The sequence below is a fragment of the Sturnira hondurensis genome, unplaced genomic scaffold, assembly GCF_014824575.4.
Source record: "Sturnira hondurensis isolate 20B ecotype Veracruz unplaced genomic scaffold, ASM1482457v3 Scaffold0023817, whole genome shotgun sequence".
In the NCBI taxonomy this organism is placed as follows: Eukaryota; Metazoa; Chordata; class Mammalia; order Chiroptera; family Phyllostomidae; genus Sturnira; species Sturnira hondurensis.
Genome location: NW_028096448.1, coordinates 4,594,664 through 4,613,281, shown reverse-complemented (window position 1 = coordinate 4,613,281; position 18,618 = coordinate 4,594,664). Strand labels below are relative to the sequence as shown.

Genomic DNA, 18,618 nt, shown 5'->3' with positions numbered 1-18,618 from the left:
ACAAGTTTTTTTGTTTGTTTTTATAAGTTTTGGGGTTTTTCCCCCCATAGCAATATACAAATGAATAGTTAATACTGACTTTGGGGTTAGGCTCTGAAGGCAATTTTTTAAAGTTAGATGTAATAGTGCATTATTTGCTTATAATTTCTATTGTGAAATATTTGCTTGCCTTGAAATTCAGCTCTTAAGGTAGATTACCTTTTTGTTTAACAATTTGACGTGCACGCTGGTTAAGATAGACACACTTCACTCTGTGCTCCAGCGTGGCCCTCCTCTGCTTGTCGTAAAAGATGGCTTGAACTGGGTGTTCGAAATTTAGTTTCTATACTAATACATTTTGACCTTGGTCATATAAATTAGTCTCTCTGTTTTAGTGTCCTCCTCTGTGAAATGGTATACCACCCTCTTACCCTGCTAACCACACAAATTAGCATGGAAATCAAATGAAGTGACATACTCCCCAAACTCTGCACTGTCTAGTTTTATACACAGTAATGTCCTGGCTATTTTGTAAATCGTTAGTGCTCCCTGCTTTATTTATTTTTTTCTTTCTTCTAACTTCAATGTCTACCAGAAGAAATTTTGGAATGAAGCACTACAGGTTTGTCTTCCTCCTTAAACTTAATTTCCTGGTGTTAAATCTGGATTTATTCAGAAATGTTGAATTGGGCCATGTGGAAACCTTGGCCTTCTAGACATAGCTCATTTCTTTTTTTTTTTTTAATATTTATTTATTTATCTTTAGAGGGGAAGGGAAGGCGAGAGGAAGAGAAACATCAATGTATGGTTGCTTCTCGTGCATCCCTTGCTGGGAACCGGCCCCTGCCAGGAACCGGCCTGCAACCCAGGCAGGTGCCCCGACTGGGAATGGAACCGTGATCGTTTGGTTCGCAGGTCCGCGCTCAATCCACTGAGCTACACCAGCCAGGGCTCATTTCTTAATATTTAGTAAATTTTAAGTACAGTTTTGTAGAATCCTTTCTTTTCCTAGTCTCTCACTTCTTTCTCCCTTGTAGTCGTAGAGCAAAATCCTCAGAATATCTATTTAAGTATATGGATTTAAGTGTCAGAGTCCCTGGAATTGAATCTAGTTCCACTGTGGCCCTTGGGAAAGTGATTTAGCTTCATTGTGCCTCAGTTCTTTCGTTTGTAAAATGAAGATGGTAATAATACTTAGTTTACAAGGTTGTTATGTGGGTTAAGTGGGATAATACATGTACATTCCTTAGCATGGGCCCTGGAACATAGAAAATGCTCGAAATGTTTTGGTATTATTACATAATTGTTAATAATGATTTCTAAAAAACATTCAACCTCCACTCTTTTAAGTGAAAGTAATATTTTAGTGTAGTCTGATATATTCTTTCTATTTACACTTCTTATATTCTATGTTTAGGATATAATTTTTAATTTTGTGGAAGACTTGAACTAGACGATAGTTTTCATATTTAAATGTCACATTTTAATTTTCAGTAAGAAATGGCTCATACCTAAAAATTGTTTATTCTAGGTTTTTCAAGTCATTAACCTAATGCTAATGAACCAGAGTAACTAAGATTTAACAGACTTTTTACAAGATATGCCATGTACTGGGACACATGGATTATTTATCCTCAACCCAACTTGATGATATAGGAATTCGGTTAGAGTTTCATACTGAAGCTAGAGAATCTGTGAGGCCTGATACCAGAAGATAAGCACCAAGAAGGCAGGATTTTTTTTTTTCTTGTTTGACTCACCATTGTATCTCTATTGCCTAAAACGGTGCCTGTCAGAGAGTGGATGGTCTGTAGAGGGTCATTGACTATTTTAAATCAATTTTATTAATACAGATCCTCGTTTCAAGTATTAGTGTCCTGATGATTGCATCACAGTCTGTCTGTGAAGACTGCTCAGTAGTTTTAAAACTAGTCTTAGGGATCATTTTGAAACTGGTAGGCAATAGGCTTTGTGAAGTATACAAAATTAATGAGAAACGCAACTTGAATAAAGCTTGGTGTCACCTCACCAGCTCAGTTGACGGTTGTGTGTGAGGGTTGTATGTGAAACCATGATTGTTCTCCTCCATTGTGAGCCGAAAAACAATGGGGCGGTGTGGGAAATGGGGGCAGAGTGAGGAAGGTAGCTTTCTGACGCTTAATTGTAGCTTAGCTTTTTAATTTTAGACTTTTGAATTTCCTAGAATATTAAAATGTGGAAACAGTTTAGCACTACATAAAACTAATTTTACAGATTATTTTGATATTTTTTATTCCTCTGAAGTTTTCTTTTTAGTGTTATTCAGTGAGAATCACTTGTGTTCATGTTTCAGCTTGTGAAGACTCTTAATCTTTCTTAATCTTGGGATGTGTAAATTACCTTTTTTTATTATAACTAAACTGTAAAATCTGATTTAAATATAAATTCACATGCATTTTTCCTGTTATATAATGAATTTTTCCATCTTTGTATTTATTATATTAATGTATGGTATCTTGCACAGTCATTCTTATCATTGGTAATGTTTTCAAAAGATGATCTTTCCTTGCTCCTTCTGAATTTCATTCTAGGCTGTTTCCCCTCCTACCATGTTAAGACCAAAACAAAATTGTCTGGGAGAAACAGACGTCTGTCATTTTCTTCACAATCTTCAGGAAAAGAAGAATCATTTTAGGATAGTCTGGTATCTCACCACCCTGCTATCAGGAATCCTTTACATCTGAATTACTTTGTTGTCAACACACTTTTTTCCTTTTCTGGAATTGATCACTTGCCTCAATAATTTCTTCATACACAAGTACCATTTACTTTATGAAATAAGTGTTCCTGTTAAATGTAAATTGAATCATAGTATAATCTAAATGCAGTAGGGGACTCTTTTGTTCAAAGAAATCTTTTTGTAAAGCAAATAATTACCCAGTAATTATGTTTTGGGTTGTTTTTGTTTGTTTTCTTTTCAGTTGTTAGTGGTATTTTTTTTTCTACATTTGGATTTTCAAATACAGGGTTTCCTTAAAAACAGGGTATACTTAGAAGTGATTCCTAAGGTCATTTCTGAACTCTGTTTTCTCTGGGTTAAGATGCATTGAGACAAGCCATAATTTGAGGTTTTCTGTGCTGAATATTAAGTTGGTTGTTTTGTAAGAAAGAAAACAACCACGGTCTTCTTTTGATTGTCCTGTCGCTTATTGTCAATAGGAGTTTTTTTTTAAGATGACATTGACCAGCTCTCATTACGCCGACTGTGATTCCTTTGTGTACAGAGTCTGTTTTTACCGTACCCTTCGTCCTCTGTGTTGCAGCTGGTGGACAGCGAGGTGGTGATGCTTTCAGCACATTGGGAGAAAAAGAAGACCAGCCTAGTTGAGTTACAGGAGCAGCTTCAGCAGCTTCCAGGGTTGATAGCGGATCTAGAGTCTGTGACAGCGAATCTGAGTAAGTTTTATGTTCGTGTCTGTGCGTTACCTTTAGGAATGAAAATAATTTGGACTGGACTTGGTATAATTTTAAAGCTTTCTAAGAATATGTTAAATTATTGGTTAACAGGGTTTTTTGGAAAGTAGTAAGTTTGAGTTAATTTCATATTCTGTTTGATGATTAGACAGAAAATGACTTAAAATGTAGGCATGATTTCTAAGATATACCAATAACTTTTTCTGGCTCAGTTCAGCTCAGGAAACACAATTGTAATTTTTTTTATTCTTAAAGTGACTTAGGGTAGTCTGTGTGACATTTAATCTCTATTTAAAAGTATATTCATAGAAAATAAAAGGGACTAAGGTGATTTTATCCTCACTCTAGTATAAGCTGGAAGTTTTTGTTTTTAAAACCAGTATGCTTTTTTTTCTCTTCAAACTGAAAAGAGATTAAACAAATCCATGTGGGTACCTGTTTGACTAAATTTATACCTTGTGGAGGCTTATAATTTTTTGGTGTTTTTTATTGTGATGGGTTATGCTGATAGTCTTTATTTCTTGTGTTTGTATTTAGAAAATTAACTTTTATGTTTGACAGTGCCATATCTTAGAATAATATTGTGGCTTACTATTTCCTAACAAAGCTTGAGGTCTTAGTGAAGTAAGGGCTAGGAGTTATCTGCGTAGGAAATAAACTTGAACTAATAACCTGATCCAGTCTTACGGGTAAGAAGGTAAGAATACCCTATCATCTCTTCCTGTGTTTCAGTATCACTTTTTTTAAAAGGTGAAACAAGAATAATTTACAAAACAAGAAATTAGCAAGTCCTAAAGCAGTTTTTTCTCTGTGAATAAAGTTACCTGAATGGTATTTAGAATGCTGTTGCTGATAACAGTAGCTAATATTATAACACCTACTATATTTCAGGGATCATTATGTGCTTTACAAACGTTATTTTAATCTTCCTAAGAACCCTACAAAATAGTTTTATTATTCCACTTTACAGATAAGTAAAGCGTGGAAGAGGTTGTGACTTGTTCTGGGTCACATTAAGATATGGATCCAAGATTCTAACCCCAATGTTGGTGTCCCAATGGGGAATGACAGCTGTCAGTAGGTCTTAGAAAATGTACTCATAAAGCCCTGGCTGTTACAGTTTTTTCTTGCATTGATGATTTGTTATTTCTGAAAGCGGGGCATGGAGAAGTTATCCTGGGTCTTAAGAGAAATGTCAAATCCCTGTGGTTGTCCTCTGCATCTTTTTCTCTCATGTGGGTGTAGGCATGATCCTTCTCGGTCAAGATTTTGAGAAGGCTTGATGGAAAAATTGCTTCCCCAATACTTTGAATTTTCTTTTCAGCTGCTTAACAAAAATATGTATGTTTCTTGCTCTGAGTTGCTTGCTTTTCGTTGATTGTATATTTCTTTGAAGAGATGTTCTTCTATGGTAACCCCCTCTCTTTTTTTTTTGCCAGGTTAGAGTAAATTCTGTTTAGAGATATTCTTTGTTTGATACCACTTTTTTGATTAAATGAAGTGTGACATGATTCTAATTATATTTAGTTATTTCTGCTTAGGAAATGCAGTTTATATACTTCTTAAAATAGAACATAATGTATTTTCATTTTCAATTATGATTCTAATATCCTGGAAAAGTTTGGTATTTAGTGATATGTCTTTCCTTTTCAGAAACTACATCATGTTTTAAATGAAGGGGATGGGCTTCCCAAAGCTCACTTGAATTCTCTTTGTTAATCTAAGGACATCAACCACCAATGGCAAATTAAAGCTAAAGGATTCTCTAAACCACTATTATGGACAGATAATCACTCCTAAATAATTTAGTTCATATTTTTTTCTAGTCAGTGACTGACCTATCCAGAGCTCTTTTTCAAGAGTTAATTCAGTTTTCTTAAAAGACACCTCTAAATCTAGATGGTGGGTTTTTGTATTTATTGCCAATCTATCATTAGCATTGGAAATACTTGCTACCTTTGTGTTGTAAGCTATTGCTGTTACTTGCCTGATACTTATTTAGTAATGACTGACTGACTGTAGAAGATAGCAAGTCCGAACTGGAATTTAAGAGCCCTAGGATTTGTTGACCTAGAATACGCTCATAGGGAGGTGTTTTGGAAATGTGACTTTTAGATAAGCAACCTAAACATCTTAAAATTAGTGCTGATATTTTTTTACAGGAGGAAAATATTTTGAAGCCAAATTTGGTGGACAGGTTGTATATCCATATCATTAATATATTTTATGAATTCATTTTAGTGAATTTATACATCATTCTTAGGTATTATAGAAGCATTTAGTATTTTAAATATTCACTCAAATACTAAATTCTTTTGGTTTTTGGTGCCTCAGAAATATCTCTGATCATCACCTGAATACCTTGGTACATCACAAAGGTTAGTCAAGCAATAATGAAAAAAGTAATTTAGAAGAAAATAGTATCTGACCTATATTTAGTCACAGGATTCCCTTAACTTCTTTGAACTTTCTACGTTTTCACTGTTGTATCTAATATCATATCCAATCAGTCCCTCTGCTTGCTAGGCTACTTAATCATTTATTCTTGTTCTGTTTTCTAGAGGGTCTGCTCTTATTAAAGAGTAAAGGCTTTGTATAGTGTGAGCGTTTGGAACCTTTGATGATGCTCAGCTGCATTATCCTGTGGCTTAAGTATAACACCTAATTACTTAATTCCTAGGGATTAAGTAAAGATGGATAATCCATTCATGTTGCTTTTTTATTAATGGGATGTGATCCATCCAGCTTACAAAAGCCTGTGTAATAGATAATTGCTGATAAATGTTACCATTTTTTAGAAAGATAAAGGTATGCTAGGAAGTGGAAAATAAGGGCTATGAACTAATAACTCACAGGTCTAGATTTGGACCCTAGCTCTACAACTTCCTTTCTGTGGGATACTGTGCAGGTTTTTTACCTGCACCAAGCTTTAGGTTGTTCCTCTGCAGAGTGAGGATGAGATTACTTGCCTCATAGGGTATTTGTAGGGTTGATTGACAGATGTAAAGCACTCAGCTCAGTGCCCAGTACCTATCAGGTGTCTTTTAGGTGTCATGTGCTGTTTGTAGGCTCTGGGCATATAGCAGTGAGGAAAACCCAGACTGTCACCAAGATGCTGACGTTCTAGTGGGAGTTTCTCTAAGTTTTACAAATTTACAAATCCATTGTTCTTTGACAGAGGGCTTGGTTGAATGTTATGCAATTTAGCTTGCCCTGCAAAATCATTTAGAATGCAAAACCACAGCGTGAAATGTGATGAGATGGTTGATGTAGCCCTGTGTTCATTGAAAGGCAGTGCATAAGAGGAAATGGAATTTTGTCATCCAGATTCTGTATACTTTCTCAATCTGTGTGATTACCATGGTGTGTGTTCCACCATAAAACTAAAATGTTTGAAAAGTATTTATTGAATTCTCTTAAACTTCCACTAGAGGGTAGTCTAATCCTATTCCTTTATTGAAGTTAAAAGATCAAGGGCTTGTCTGAATTTTCTATATGGCTTAGTTAATTTTTTTGTGACCTACTTTAAAAAGACTGTTACTTTCACCTAGAACAGAAGATTCTGTTGGTTCTTAGATAACAAAGTGCTGTAAGAAAATGACATCCAGGCCCTGGCTGGTGTAGCTCAGTGGATTGAGCGGGGGCCTTCGAACCAGAGTATCGAGGTTCGATTCCCAGTCAGGGCACATGCCTGGGTTGCAGGCCAGTTCCCAGCAGAGGACTCACGAAAAGCAACCATACATTGATATTTCTCTCCCTCTCTCCTTCCCTTCCCCTCTAAAGATAAATAAATAAAATCTTAAAAAAATAAAATAAAAATACGGCCTTTCAAGCATTATTTCAAAAAGAAAAAAGAAAGAAAAAATGACAGCCAGCCCTGGACAGTGTGACTTGGTTGGGTATCGTTCTGCAGACTGAAAGGTCGCAAGTTTGATTCCCATTCACTGCGGCACATGCCTGGATTGTGGGTTCTGTCTCCAGCTGGGGCATGCTCAGGAAGCAGTTGATTGATGTTTCTTTCCCTCTCTTCCTCCCTCCCTCTATCCCCCTCTCTGGAATCAATAAAAGAAAAAAAGGGGGGGGGAGAAAATGACATATACTAAATTTGTAGTATTTTAAAAAATATGACCTAACCTGATATCTTATTGTTTTGCTTTTGTCTGTACAGTCTTTGAGAGAGCATCCAGTAGGGAGACGGTCACTCACCACTCTCAGTGTTTCATGAACGAGATTATTTTATTGTCCAGGTTACTTTTTGAGACTAGACCTTTCAAGAAGCACATTAACTCTTTTTAGATATCTTATGGTATACTAAATTATTTAATTTGTTTTGTAATGACTTTGCAAGTTAATTTCACTTATTATCATATCATCCTCACTGTATTAGGTAAAGAAGTGATGTCAGCATTTAAAGAATCTTGTGGTCTTTTAGTACCTGGCCTCTGTGACCCATGGATTTGTAGTCAGAGAAGATTCTTGGCTTCTTGAGGCTAATTATTTTTTTTAGAAAAGTACTCATTAAGTGTGAAATTATTAGTTTTAGGGTGCTCCTTCATTTTCATGTATCAGTGGATTCACCACATATGATATGTATTTCAACCAAATGGCACAAAAAAAAATTCCAAACAGAATCTCCCTTCCTCTGGGACAGTCTTCTCACAAAGATTTGTGAAGCTCTTTCCTGCACAGCTGTCAGGCATTCCCAAATGGCTTTTCATGATAAAACTCCACCGATCTTTTCCACTGATCACAAAATGAGACATATGCTGTTATTACAGAGCAAAATGGTGAGATCTGAGCTTCTTATAAAGGTGTATTTGTGTCCATGGAAGCCTGCTAGTGTTTTATGTACCTGCGTTCTAACTTAGATTACCAAATTCACCCATATATGTAACTTGTTTTGTTATAGGTAAGGAGCAGGCTATGACAGGAAAATTAGGTTTATAATCATTAAATTAAAACTCAATATAAAATATTCAGTATATACTGCACATATGTGCTTATAATTATTATTTAAAGAATAATTTAAAAGTTTTTAGTGTATGAAGGGAAGAAAATTTGTTTTTGTCAGTACAGTTCTGTATTTTATTACTGAGTTCAAGCCCGTTAAGAATTAAAATGGAAAATTCCCATTGTTTCTACTGTTTTAACTAACTGATAATGGGGTCTGGTTTGGTACACTAATAATAAAATACTATCATATTGTTTAATATTTTCAAAGTTCTCTGTCCACGCTTACTTTTTTCTTTTACAAAATTTAGCTTAACCTCCTAACATTTAAATTAATGATCATGAATCATAAATTTGCTTTCTTGGTTATTTACATTTTTTAATTTTTTTTAAGTTTATTTCTTGTTGTATTTTTTCTATTACCATTTATGTCCCTTATACCATCTTCTACCTCTACCAACTCCTCTCATCCCCAAAACCACTACACTATTGTTCATGTCCACGAGTCCTCCTCCTCTTTTGTTTATCCCTCCCCTCCAACCCCACTCCACCAGAACTGTCAGCCTGCTCTCTATAAATGAATGTTTCTATTTTGCTTGTTAGTTAAGTTTCTTTATTAGATTCCACATATGAGTGAAATCATACAGTATTTGTCTTTTTCTGGCTGGCTTATTTCACTTAGAATAATGCTGTCACAGAGGGTAAAATTTTCTTCTTTTTGTGGCTGAGTAATATTCCGTTGTATAAATGTACCGTTGTTGTTTTATTCACTCATCTACTGATAGGCACTTGGGCTGCTTCCAGACCTTGGCTTTTGTAAATAACACTGCAGTGAATACAGGAATGTACGTATTCTTTCAAATTAGCCTTTTGGTTTTCTTCAGATGAATTCCCAGAGATGGAATTGCTGGGTTATAAGGCAGTTTCATTTTTCTTTTTTTTTGGTAACTCCACACTGCTTTCCACAATGGCTATACCAGTTTGCATTGCCACCAACAGTATGAAAGGGTTTCCCTTTCTCCACATCTTCGTTTCTTGATTTGTTAGTAATGGCCATTCAGACAGGTGTGACATAATATCTCTTTGTGGTTTTAATGTGTATTTCTCTGATGATTGTGATGTTGAGCATCTTTTCATGTTTATTGGCCAGCTGCATGTCCTCTTTGGAGAGTGTCTATTCAGGTCCTTTGCCCATTTTTTAATTGGATTGCTAATTTTTTTGGTGTTGAGTTTTATAAATTCTTCATAAATTTTGGATATTAACCCTTTATCACATGTATCGGTGATTATGTTCACCTGTTAAATGCCTCGTCTTTTCATTTTGATGATTGTTTCCTTTGCTGTGCAAAGGAAAGAATAGTCCCATTGTAGTTTGATATAGTCCCATTATTTTTATATAGTCCCATTTGTTTATATTTTTTTCTTTTATTTCCCTTGCCTGAGGAGATGTATCAGAAAAAAAATATTACTATGAGCAATACCCAAAATTTTACTGCCTATGTTATTTTCTAGGATGTTTGTGGTTTTGGGTCTAACATTTAAGTCTTTATTTTAGTTTGAATTTATTCTTATGTGTTACACTACCTAATATCAAACTGCACTGTAATGCCACAGTAATCAAAATAGCATGGATACTGGCATAAAAACAGACACATAGGTCAGTGGAACAGAATAGAGAGCCCAGAAGTAAACCCACACCTTTATAGTCAATTAATATTTGACAGAATAAGCAAGCACATAAAATGGGCTAAAGATAGTTTATTCAATAAACTGCTTAGGGAAAATTGGACAGATACATGCAGAAAAATGAAACGAGACCATTTTCTTATTTTGTATTTCAGAGTGATGGACCCATTCTGTCACCAGAAATCATTCTTCATTGAATTCAGGAGACTAGGTATTAGGGAATAGAAAGATGCAAAAATACAGTTGTTACCTTTAAGACTCTTCCTGATTCCTGAGATAGCTGATAGTATACAGATAATTGTATAATGTCAGTTAGAATGTAAGCCTACATACATCAGGTTCAATGCCATGTGGAAGCAGAGAAGAGGAAGAGAGTTCTGAGGACTGGAGGGAGGGATAGCACTGACCAGAGCCTGAAAAGGGAGCTTGGGTTTGGCAGCAGAGGCAAGCTGGGGCATCTTACGGACAAGCAGAGGCAAGGAGATGGGAGCATGAAGACTCTTCCTGGAATGAGTCTTGAAGCAAAGTAATCGTGAGATTGGAAAAATAGCTTGTGGCCAGGAGGGTGACAGGTCCCTGAATGCTTAGTTAAGGAGTTAAACTAGATTCTTTAAGTACTTGCAAACCTTTGAAACTCCTTAAAGGGGAGAACACAAGTATGGATTTGGTGATAGCAGTGAAATGACCAGTGACTGTCCCAGGGATTTTAATCTAAATTCAACATGAGAACATGATGCTGTCGGCCTCTTTAGAAGGACACGTGGTTTGTTTCTTTCTTGTTAGTAATTCCAGGTTGGTACTAAACCATTCATATGTTTTCACGTGGTCCCTATTTCTGTTTTATTAACAGAAGAAAACTAGGCTGGCAAGTTCAATTTGTACCTAGAACATGAGAAATTAATTGGACTGCCAAGGGATCAACGTATTTGACTTCCTGCCCTCATTAACTCTGTAGTCAACCAACAGAGGTAGAAATTGGAAATTGCCATCTGTCCAAGTAAAAATAAGCAGGTAAAAAGAATATGTTAATTTTTAAATATAAGTGACTCCATTACATACTTTCTTTTTAGAAAAATCATTTGAAACATATCTCGCTCACTTAGAAGGATAAGGGATCTTAAGTCTCAGAGCATAGCCTTGAGTATAATTTACAAGTTATGTAAGTTTACTAGAAAAAATGAAAATGTTATTGATATTTTGGTGTGTTAGATGCATAGGTATTTACAACACGATCATACTGGTCTCAAATATATTTTAAATGACTTTTACAAAATTTGGCTAATTTTTATAAAAAGTTTGCTCTGCATTTTTTATAGTCAGCCATTAACTGCCTACTTACTGCCAAGTGCTAAGTTAGCTACTTTGCATACTTTGCCTCATTGAACCCTTTGACTTTTTCGTAAGATGTGTATTGTTTGTTGGCCCTCTTTTGACTGATGAGGTATCATCTCATCTCATCTGTAGGGGGCAGAGCTGATTTCTAAGCTTCTGCTTCATATTCTACTTTTAACGCATCCTCTATATTCTAAGGACAATGCGCAAGGTGCTAAGGAGAGCATGGAGGCACTGCGTGGCTTAGAGTTAAATGGATTCCGTATTAAATTTGATTGTTCTGGTTCTTATCACTAATCAAAGTGAAGTAACCTTTTGGATAACCTGCTAGCTAGGATCTTTCAAGACCCTGTCAAACCAATGTTGACAGAATGAGCTCAATACTGCTTCCTTAGGGCCAGTGGGACTACCTTCCAGGCTCAATCTCAGTCCTTTTAACATAAAAAAAAACCCTTAGTAGCAACTAGTGCAATCACATAATTTTGCTTGTGCCCCTGCATCCACAGTAAACTTGTTACATACCATTCATGACATTTTTTAAAATCTTAGTTACTATTACCCTGGCTGGTGTAGCTCAGTGGATTGAGCGCGGGCTGCGAACCAAAGGGTTGCTGGTTCGATTCCCTGTCAGGGCACATGCCTGGGTTGCAGGACAAGTCTCCCAGTGGGGGCCATGGGAGAGGCAACCACACATTGATGTTTCTCTTCCTTTCTCCATCCCTTCATCTATCTTTCTAAAAATAAATAAATAAAATTTTAAAAAATAGAAAGGAAAGTTATCTATAATTTTTTTTAAAAAAAATCTTAGTTACATGTTTTAGTAGATTACAATGTAGATTTTGCAAATTGTTTTAGGTTAGGCTTGCTATAATCAAATATGGAGCTGTTTTATGTGGTCCCTGAAGATATATTCAAAACTGTTATGAACTTCATTATTATCAGCCTTTTGCAGACTTACCAGTGGTTTACAGTGATACATCAATATGATCAAAGTCAGTACCTAGTGTCTTTGAAGAGAAGTGCTAAACTATTTGTCATCACATTTTGCTTTTCAATAAAATTTTATTCTCCCCCCTCCCCCAAAAAATCCATGTCTTTAGGCTCTACCAGAAGTGCCCAACCTTTTGGTATCACAGCACCACACTGGAAGAAGAAGAGCTGGCTTGGGCTACACATTAAATACACAAGACTAACAGAAAACTGATGAGCAAAAAAAAAGGTTTTAAGGAGATTTATGATTTTGTCTTGGGCTGCATTTTTAGCCATCCTGGGTTGCAGGTTGGGCACCCCTGCGTCTAGACCCTCCCAAATAGAAGAGGGAGTTTTATAAGCATAGGTATTTAGTAGAGTTAAAAATTTAAGGTATTAGAAAGTGTGAATGTTTCTAGATTTAATTAATCTTTTGAGCAAACAAAGGTTAGTTAAAAAGAAGCTTAGTTGGTCGGAACTTTGTCTCATGAATCAAATGGTTGCAGTTTGATCCCTGGTTAGGGCACATACATGGGTTGTGGGTTTGAGCCCCAGTCGGGGCACATATGGCAGACAACCGATTGATCTCTGCCCCTCCCCATGCCTCTTCCTCTCTAAAATCAATAAGCATATCCTCAGGGGAGGATTTTTAAAAATGTTTTAAAAGAAAAAAAACAGGCCAGAAATTGTATCTTACCAAAATTTCAAGTTAAAATTTGAGTAGTTTGTTTGTAATTTAGATGCTACAAAAGCTAATTTAGAAAGTCATGTGAAAATCCAATGGGTAAATGAAAGAATTCGACATACTGTAGTTGTATTGCAGCTACTTAAGTGAAACAGACTAGGAAGCTGCACAGCCAGCTTCTTCATGGCTTCCCCTTTCCCCTCTGGATGGCTGTGACTTCCAGACTTAGGAGTCGGATCTCATGTCGAGCCTCTCCTTCTTCCTCCCTCATGTGTTAGACGTAGCTCCTTGAGCTCCCACAGCACCTCGTGCCTAGGTCTTTCTAACTGTGTTGTCATTAAGTTTTATGGTTAGATCTATGCCTCCCCTCTACTTGAAGCTCTTTAGACCAAGGCTGTCTTTCTCATCTTTGTATCCCAGCGTCTGCGCATGTGGTGGTGTTAGGTAAATAGCCATGATGCTGTTTGAGTTCTAGAATCTTTGACCTCTAAAATTTTTCTATTGCCTAAGGAAACCAGTTCTCACCCCTACAACTGTGAAGTCTTGGTTTACTTAGCACCCTATGGATTGGAAATCATTGTAGTATAGTGTAGGAGGGACTCAGTTTTTATTTCTGACTGCCTTTAACTTGCTCGGTGAACTTGGGCAAGACACTGAATTAATTTCTGCCGGCTTGTCTTGAATCTGTTAAGTGAAGGATTTGACTAAATGACCTCCATGTTTCAATACAGCTACAAAGTTCTGTGGCCTAAAGGCTAGAGTAGTGAAAGACTAGTTGGTTGGTGGACAGAGCTGTCTTCCTACCAACCACTGACTGTGCTTACCGAGTACCGGTATTTGTACATATCTACAGTTGCTTGAAGATTTGTGTACACCAGGGGTGTCAAACTCATTTTCACCAGAGGCCACATCGGCCTTGTGGTTGCCTTGAAAGGGCCGAATGTAATTTTACAACTGTATTAATGTAACAACTCCTTAACTGTTAAGGAGTTGAAATTATATTTGGCCCTTTGAAGGCAACTGCAAGGCTGATGTGGCCTCCGGTGAAAATGAGTTTGACACCCCTGGTATATATGATGTGCTGGGACAAAACAAATACTAAAGTAACCTGAAAGCTCAGATATTAAATTATGCTCAGTATAATTCATGTTAATTATATTTTGTTGTATTCTCATTTGAAATTGATTATTCATGTGTAGTATGTGGGGTCATTAAGTTATATGGTTGGACTAATCAAGATACTGTTTCTCATCATGCTGGATAATAAAGTGTTATGGTTCTGGCCAAAATGGAGATGTACGTAGACATACTGTGTCTCCTTGCACAACCAAAATAGGGACAACAACAATTTAGAAACAAAAAACAACCAGTACTGACAGAAAATTGAACTGTATGGAAGTCTAACAACCAAGGAGTTAAAGTAGATACATTCAACCAGATTGGTAAGAGGGGCGGAGTCCAGCAGCCAGGTGGAGAGGGCCTACCCCACAGGCAGCTGGCAGAATGGGGAGTCCCACATTCAAGTGCAGATAAACCAGGCAAAACTGGGGAGCAAGACAGACTACGCAACCCAGGGCCCCTGGCGCAGGGAAATAAAGCCTCAAAACACTGATGGCAAACACCTGTGGGAGTTGAGGTGCTGGGAGAGACTCCCAGCCTCACAGGAGAGTTTCTTGGACAGACCCACAGGGTCCCAGAACATACACAAACCCACTGACATGGGAATCAGCACCAGAAGGGCCCACTTTGCTTGGGGGAAGCAGGGGGAGTGACTGAAATCTGACAGAAAGCAGAGCAAGTGCCATTGTTTCCTCTCAGACCATTCCCCCACATACTGCATCACAACCCAGCAACCGGGTTGCCCCGCCCAGATGAACTCCCAAGGCTCTGCCCCTCACTACATAACAGGTGCGTCAAGACAAAAAAAAAATGGCCCAAATGAAAGAACAGATCAAAGCTCCAGAAAAAATACAACTAAAGGACGAAGAGATAGCCAATCTATCAGATGCACAGTTCAAAACACTGGCAATCAGGATGCTCACAGAACTGGTTGAATTGGGTCACAAATTAGATGAAAAAATGAAGGTATGCTAAGTGAAATAAAGGGAAATGCATAGGGAACCAATAGTGATGGGAAGGAAACTGGGACTCAGATCAAGGGAGTGGACAAGAAAGAAGAAAGAAAATGTCCAATCAGAAAAGAATGAAGAAATAAGAATTTTTGAAAATGAGGAGAGGCATAGGAACCTCCAGGACATTTTTAAATGTTCCAACATCTGAATTATCAGGGTACCAGAAGGGGAAGAGGAACAGCCACGAGTGGAAAACTTATTTGAACAAATAATAAAGGAGAACTTCCTCAGTCTGGCAAGGGAAATAGACTTCCAGGAAGTCCAGGAAGCACAGAGAGTCCCAAAAAAGTTGGACCCAAGAAGGAACACACCAAGGCACATCATAATTACATTACCCAAGATTAAAATGAAGGAGAGAATCCTAGAAGCAGCAAGAGATAAGGAGAGAGTTACCTACAAAGGAGTTCCCATCAGACTGTCAGCTGATTTCTCGAAAGAGACCTTACAAGCAAGAAGGCACTGGAAAGAAGCATTCCAAGTCATGAAAGGCAAGGACCTACATCCAAGATTGTTCTATCCAGCAAAGCTTTCATTTAGAATGGAAGGGCAGATAAAGTGCTTCTCAAATAAGGTCAAGTTAGAGGAGTTCATCACCAAACCCTTATTATATGAAATGTTAAAGGGACTTATCTAAGAAAAAGAAGATAAAAAACATATACAGTGAAAGGACAGAAAACTCACAGTTATTAACAGCCACACCTAAAGCAAAAACAAACTAAGCAAACAACTAGAACAGGAACAGAACCACAGAAATGGAGATCACATGGAGGGTTAGCAACAGGGGAGTGGGAGGAGAAGAGAGCGGGAAAAGGTACAGAGAATAAGTAGCATAGATGGCAGGTAGAAAATAGGGGGAGGGCAAGAATGGTATGGGAAATGTAGAAGCTAAAGAACTTATGACACATGGACATGAACTAAAGGGGGAATGGTGGGGGAGAGGGTGTGCAGAATGGAGGAGAGTGAAGGGGGGGAAACGGGACAACTGTAATCAATAAAATAGCATAATCAATAAAATATATTTAAAAAATAAAGTATTGTGGAAAGTTACATCTTGAAAATATTTAAAATATAGAAATATACTCCAAAAAGGTAATTTGAAGTTTGTTTTAATGTTGGTGAGTGTATTTTATTTTGCTTCAGGAAGGTTTAAGAATATTAAATAAATACAAAACAATATCAACAGTTTAAATTTTTGGATATTTTGTCTTTTCTTCATGATCAGGGATTCTGATTTTTGACGTTTGTTCTTTTGATCTTATATACTTTCAGCGCATTTAGAAACTAGTTTTGAGGAGGTAGAAAATCACCTGCTGAGTCTGGAGGATTTATGTGCACAGTGTGAATTCGAAAGACACAAACATACGCAGTCCCAACAACTGGAAAATTACAAGAAAAATAAGAGGTAAGTTTGAAAAGTTGGCCACAATACTAATTTTTAATTTCAGAGTTTTTTGGAGTACTTTACATGCTGTTATTTGTAAGTTTAGACTTACAAATTAAAGGCAAATGATTCAAACATAGAGTTTATTAATAAACTTTCTGAAACAATGTATGTATTTTTGTCCCATTCATTATCTGTTGCCATTTTATGAAGATGAGTTCTGAAAACTAAGGGTAGAGTAAAAAGTAGAGGAGAGCAGAGGAGTGAGCAAAGCTTTCCCAGGACATAGTTACCTTGACTTTGTTTTCTCCAAGTGCCAAATGCCTGAGCTGCTTTTCCCCTTTTCTTTCTTTTCTCCTTTTTTATTACAGGAGCAGGAGGAAAAGGGACCTGAGCCTAGGCTGTGGAAGGGGTTAGCTGGGTGGTTTTGAATCTCAATTGTGTCACATACTGGCTGTGATGCCACAGGCAAACTTATTTCATTGGTTTTAGCCTCAGTATCTCTAGCTTGTGCTGAAGATAATAATGTACCCACCTCACAGAGTTGTTGTGGGGATTAAATGAGATAATGGGGATTAATTGAGATAATTGTTATCAAATGCAAGTAAGTGTTCTGTAAGTGGTAAGTGATGATAGAGATTATCATCACTAGGCTGGCAGGAACTGAGAAGGGAAGAGAGGTCTGAGAGTAACAGCCTGCTAAACTGACTGGCGGGCTGGCTTGTGCAGTGACATCTTGGGCAGGGCTGGAAGGTGCAGGGTGGGTCCTCTGAAGTCCGTGGGGAGGTCCACAGCAGCTGGTGAGAGTGCCGGAGACTGTCAGCTGGGCAAGCCAGAAATAGGGCAGCTGATAGATGAAAGAATGCGAGTCATGGGATTAGAGTCTTCCGGAGGCTGGAGAGCCAGTTTGTTGGGAGAGGTACCGGGTATGTTTGGCAGAGTGTACTTTTGACTTCAAGGTGGTTGATAAATGAGTAGTTCTGGGTCTAGAGTGTGGCAGTAGGAGTGGATTGCTGACAGGAAGTGCTGGGCGCTGATGCATAGGAGGTAAAAGAGTGAAATTAAAATGTAGGTATCGTACATTGTCACAATGATAAAGTTTTCTAGAATAATGCCAAGGGGCAGAGACGAAAACCGAGTATTCTGAAGTCTCAGTCAGGTCCATGTGTCCCTAGGGATGGGTCTTAAATGTTAATGAGACATAAGAATTACCTGGGAAGAATGTTTCAAGTGTGGAGTCCTGGTATTCATCATTGGAGAGTTAATACTTACTTTTTCTCATAGCATCTTTATAAAATAAATATTTATCAGTAAATGCCAAAGCATTTTGCATCCAATTATTTAGTAAGATATTAGACTTGTGATTTAAATTGAAGTCGTATTTATATCCTGAAATGCTTACTGCTGATTTAATTCAAGATTATTAACAGAAATATAATTTGTTTTGGTTATTGTGAAAAGCCTTTGCAAATCAAAGCTTGAATTTCTTCTCAGCTACTTGCTACCTCTATGACCTTTTGCAAATGACCTATCATTGGCTTTCTTATCTGTAAAACAGAGATAATGAGACTTTCTTGCAGGGTTATGGAAGATAAGAGACAGGCTTTATTTATTTGCTTTTTTTAGGGGCCAAATGAAAGCAGACCCATTTAGGTCACAGAATCACTGGTAATTCTCAGTTCTAGGTAACTTGCCTTTCTAAATACAAATAGTAGAAATACTGAATATGAAAACATTGCTTAACACCATTTATAAGCTATAATTTTTCTGAACCTCTTAACCTATTTTATTCAGCATATAAAAGGATGAAGTATCTTTTTCAAAGATACTTTTGGAAGCAATTGATTTAGTCAAGCTACACACATGTGTGAATACATGTATATGGCTGACTGGTAATTGGTTGTAGTAGAAATAATTTGAGTTGACAGCACTGAGAAAGTAGAGCAGTTTTATTTAGTCAAGTGTAGATTGATCAAAAAGTGTGTTTTAAATAATAAGTCATGTAGAACATTTACGATTCAGAGATGTCTTATTTACATTTTAAGCGCTTT

The 18,618-nt window shown here is 37.1% G+C and overlaps 1 protein-coding gene across 2 annotated transcripts in view; it reads left to right on the top strand.

The window, feature by feature from the left end:
- The window catches only part of DTNBP1 (dystrobrevin binding protein 1), a 168,716-nt gene that overhangs the window by 42,202 nt on the left and 107,896 nt on the right, over window positions 1-18,618 (top strand). For both annotated transcript variants that reach the window (XM_037037989.1, XM_037037990.1), the window contains 2 exons: window positions 3,282-3,414; window positions 16,456-16,588. In XM_037037989.1, the coding sequence (XP_036893884.1) occupies window positions 3,282-3,414; window positions 16,456-16,588 (266 nt within the window). The remainder of the gene's footprint in view (window positions 1-3,281; window positions 3,415-16,455; window positions 16,589-18,618) is intronic.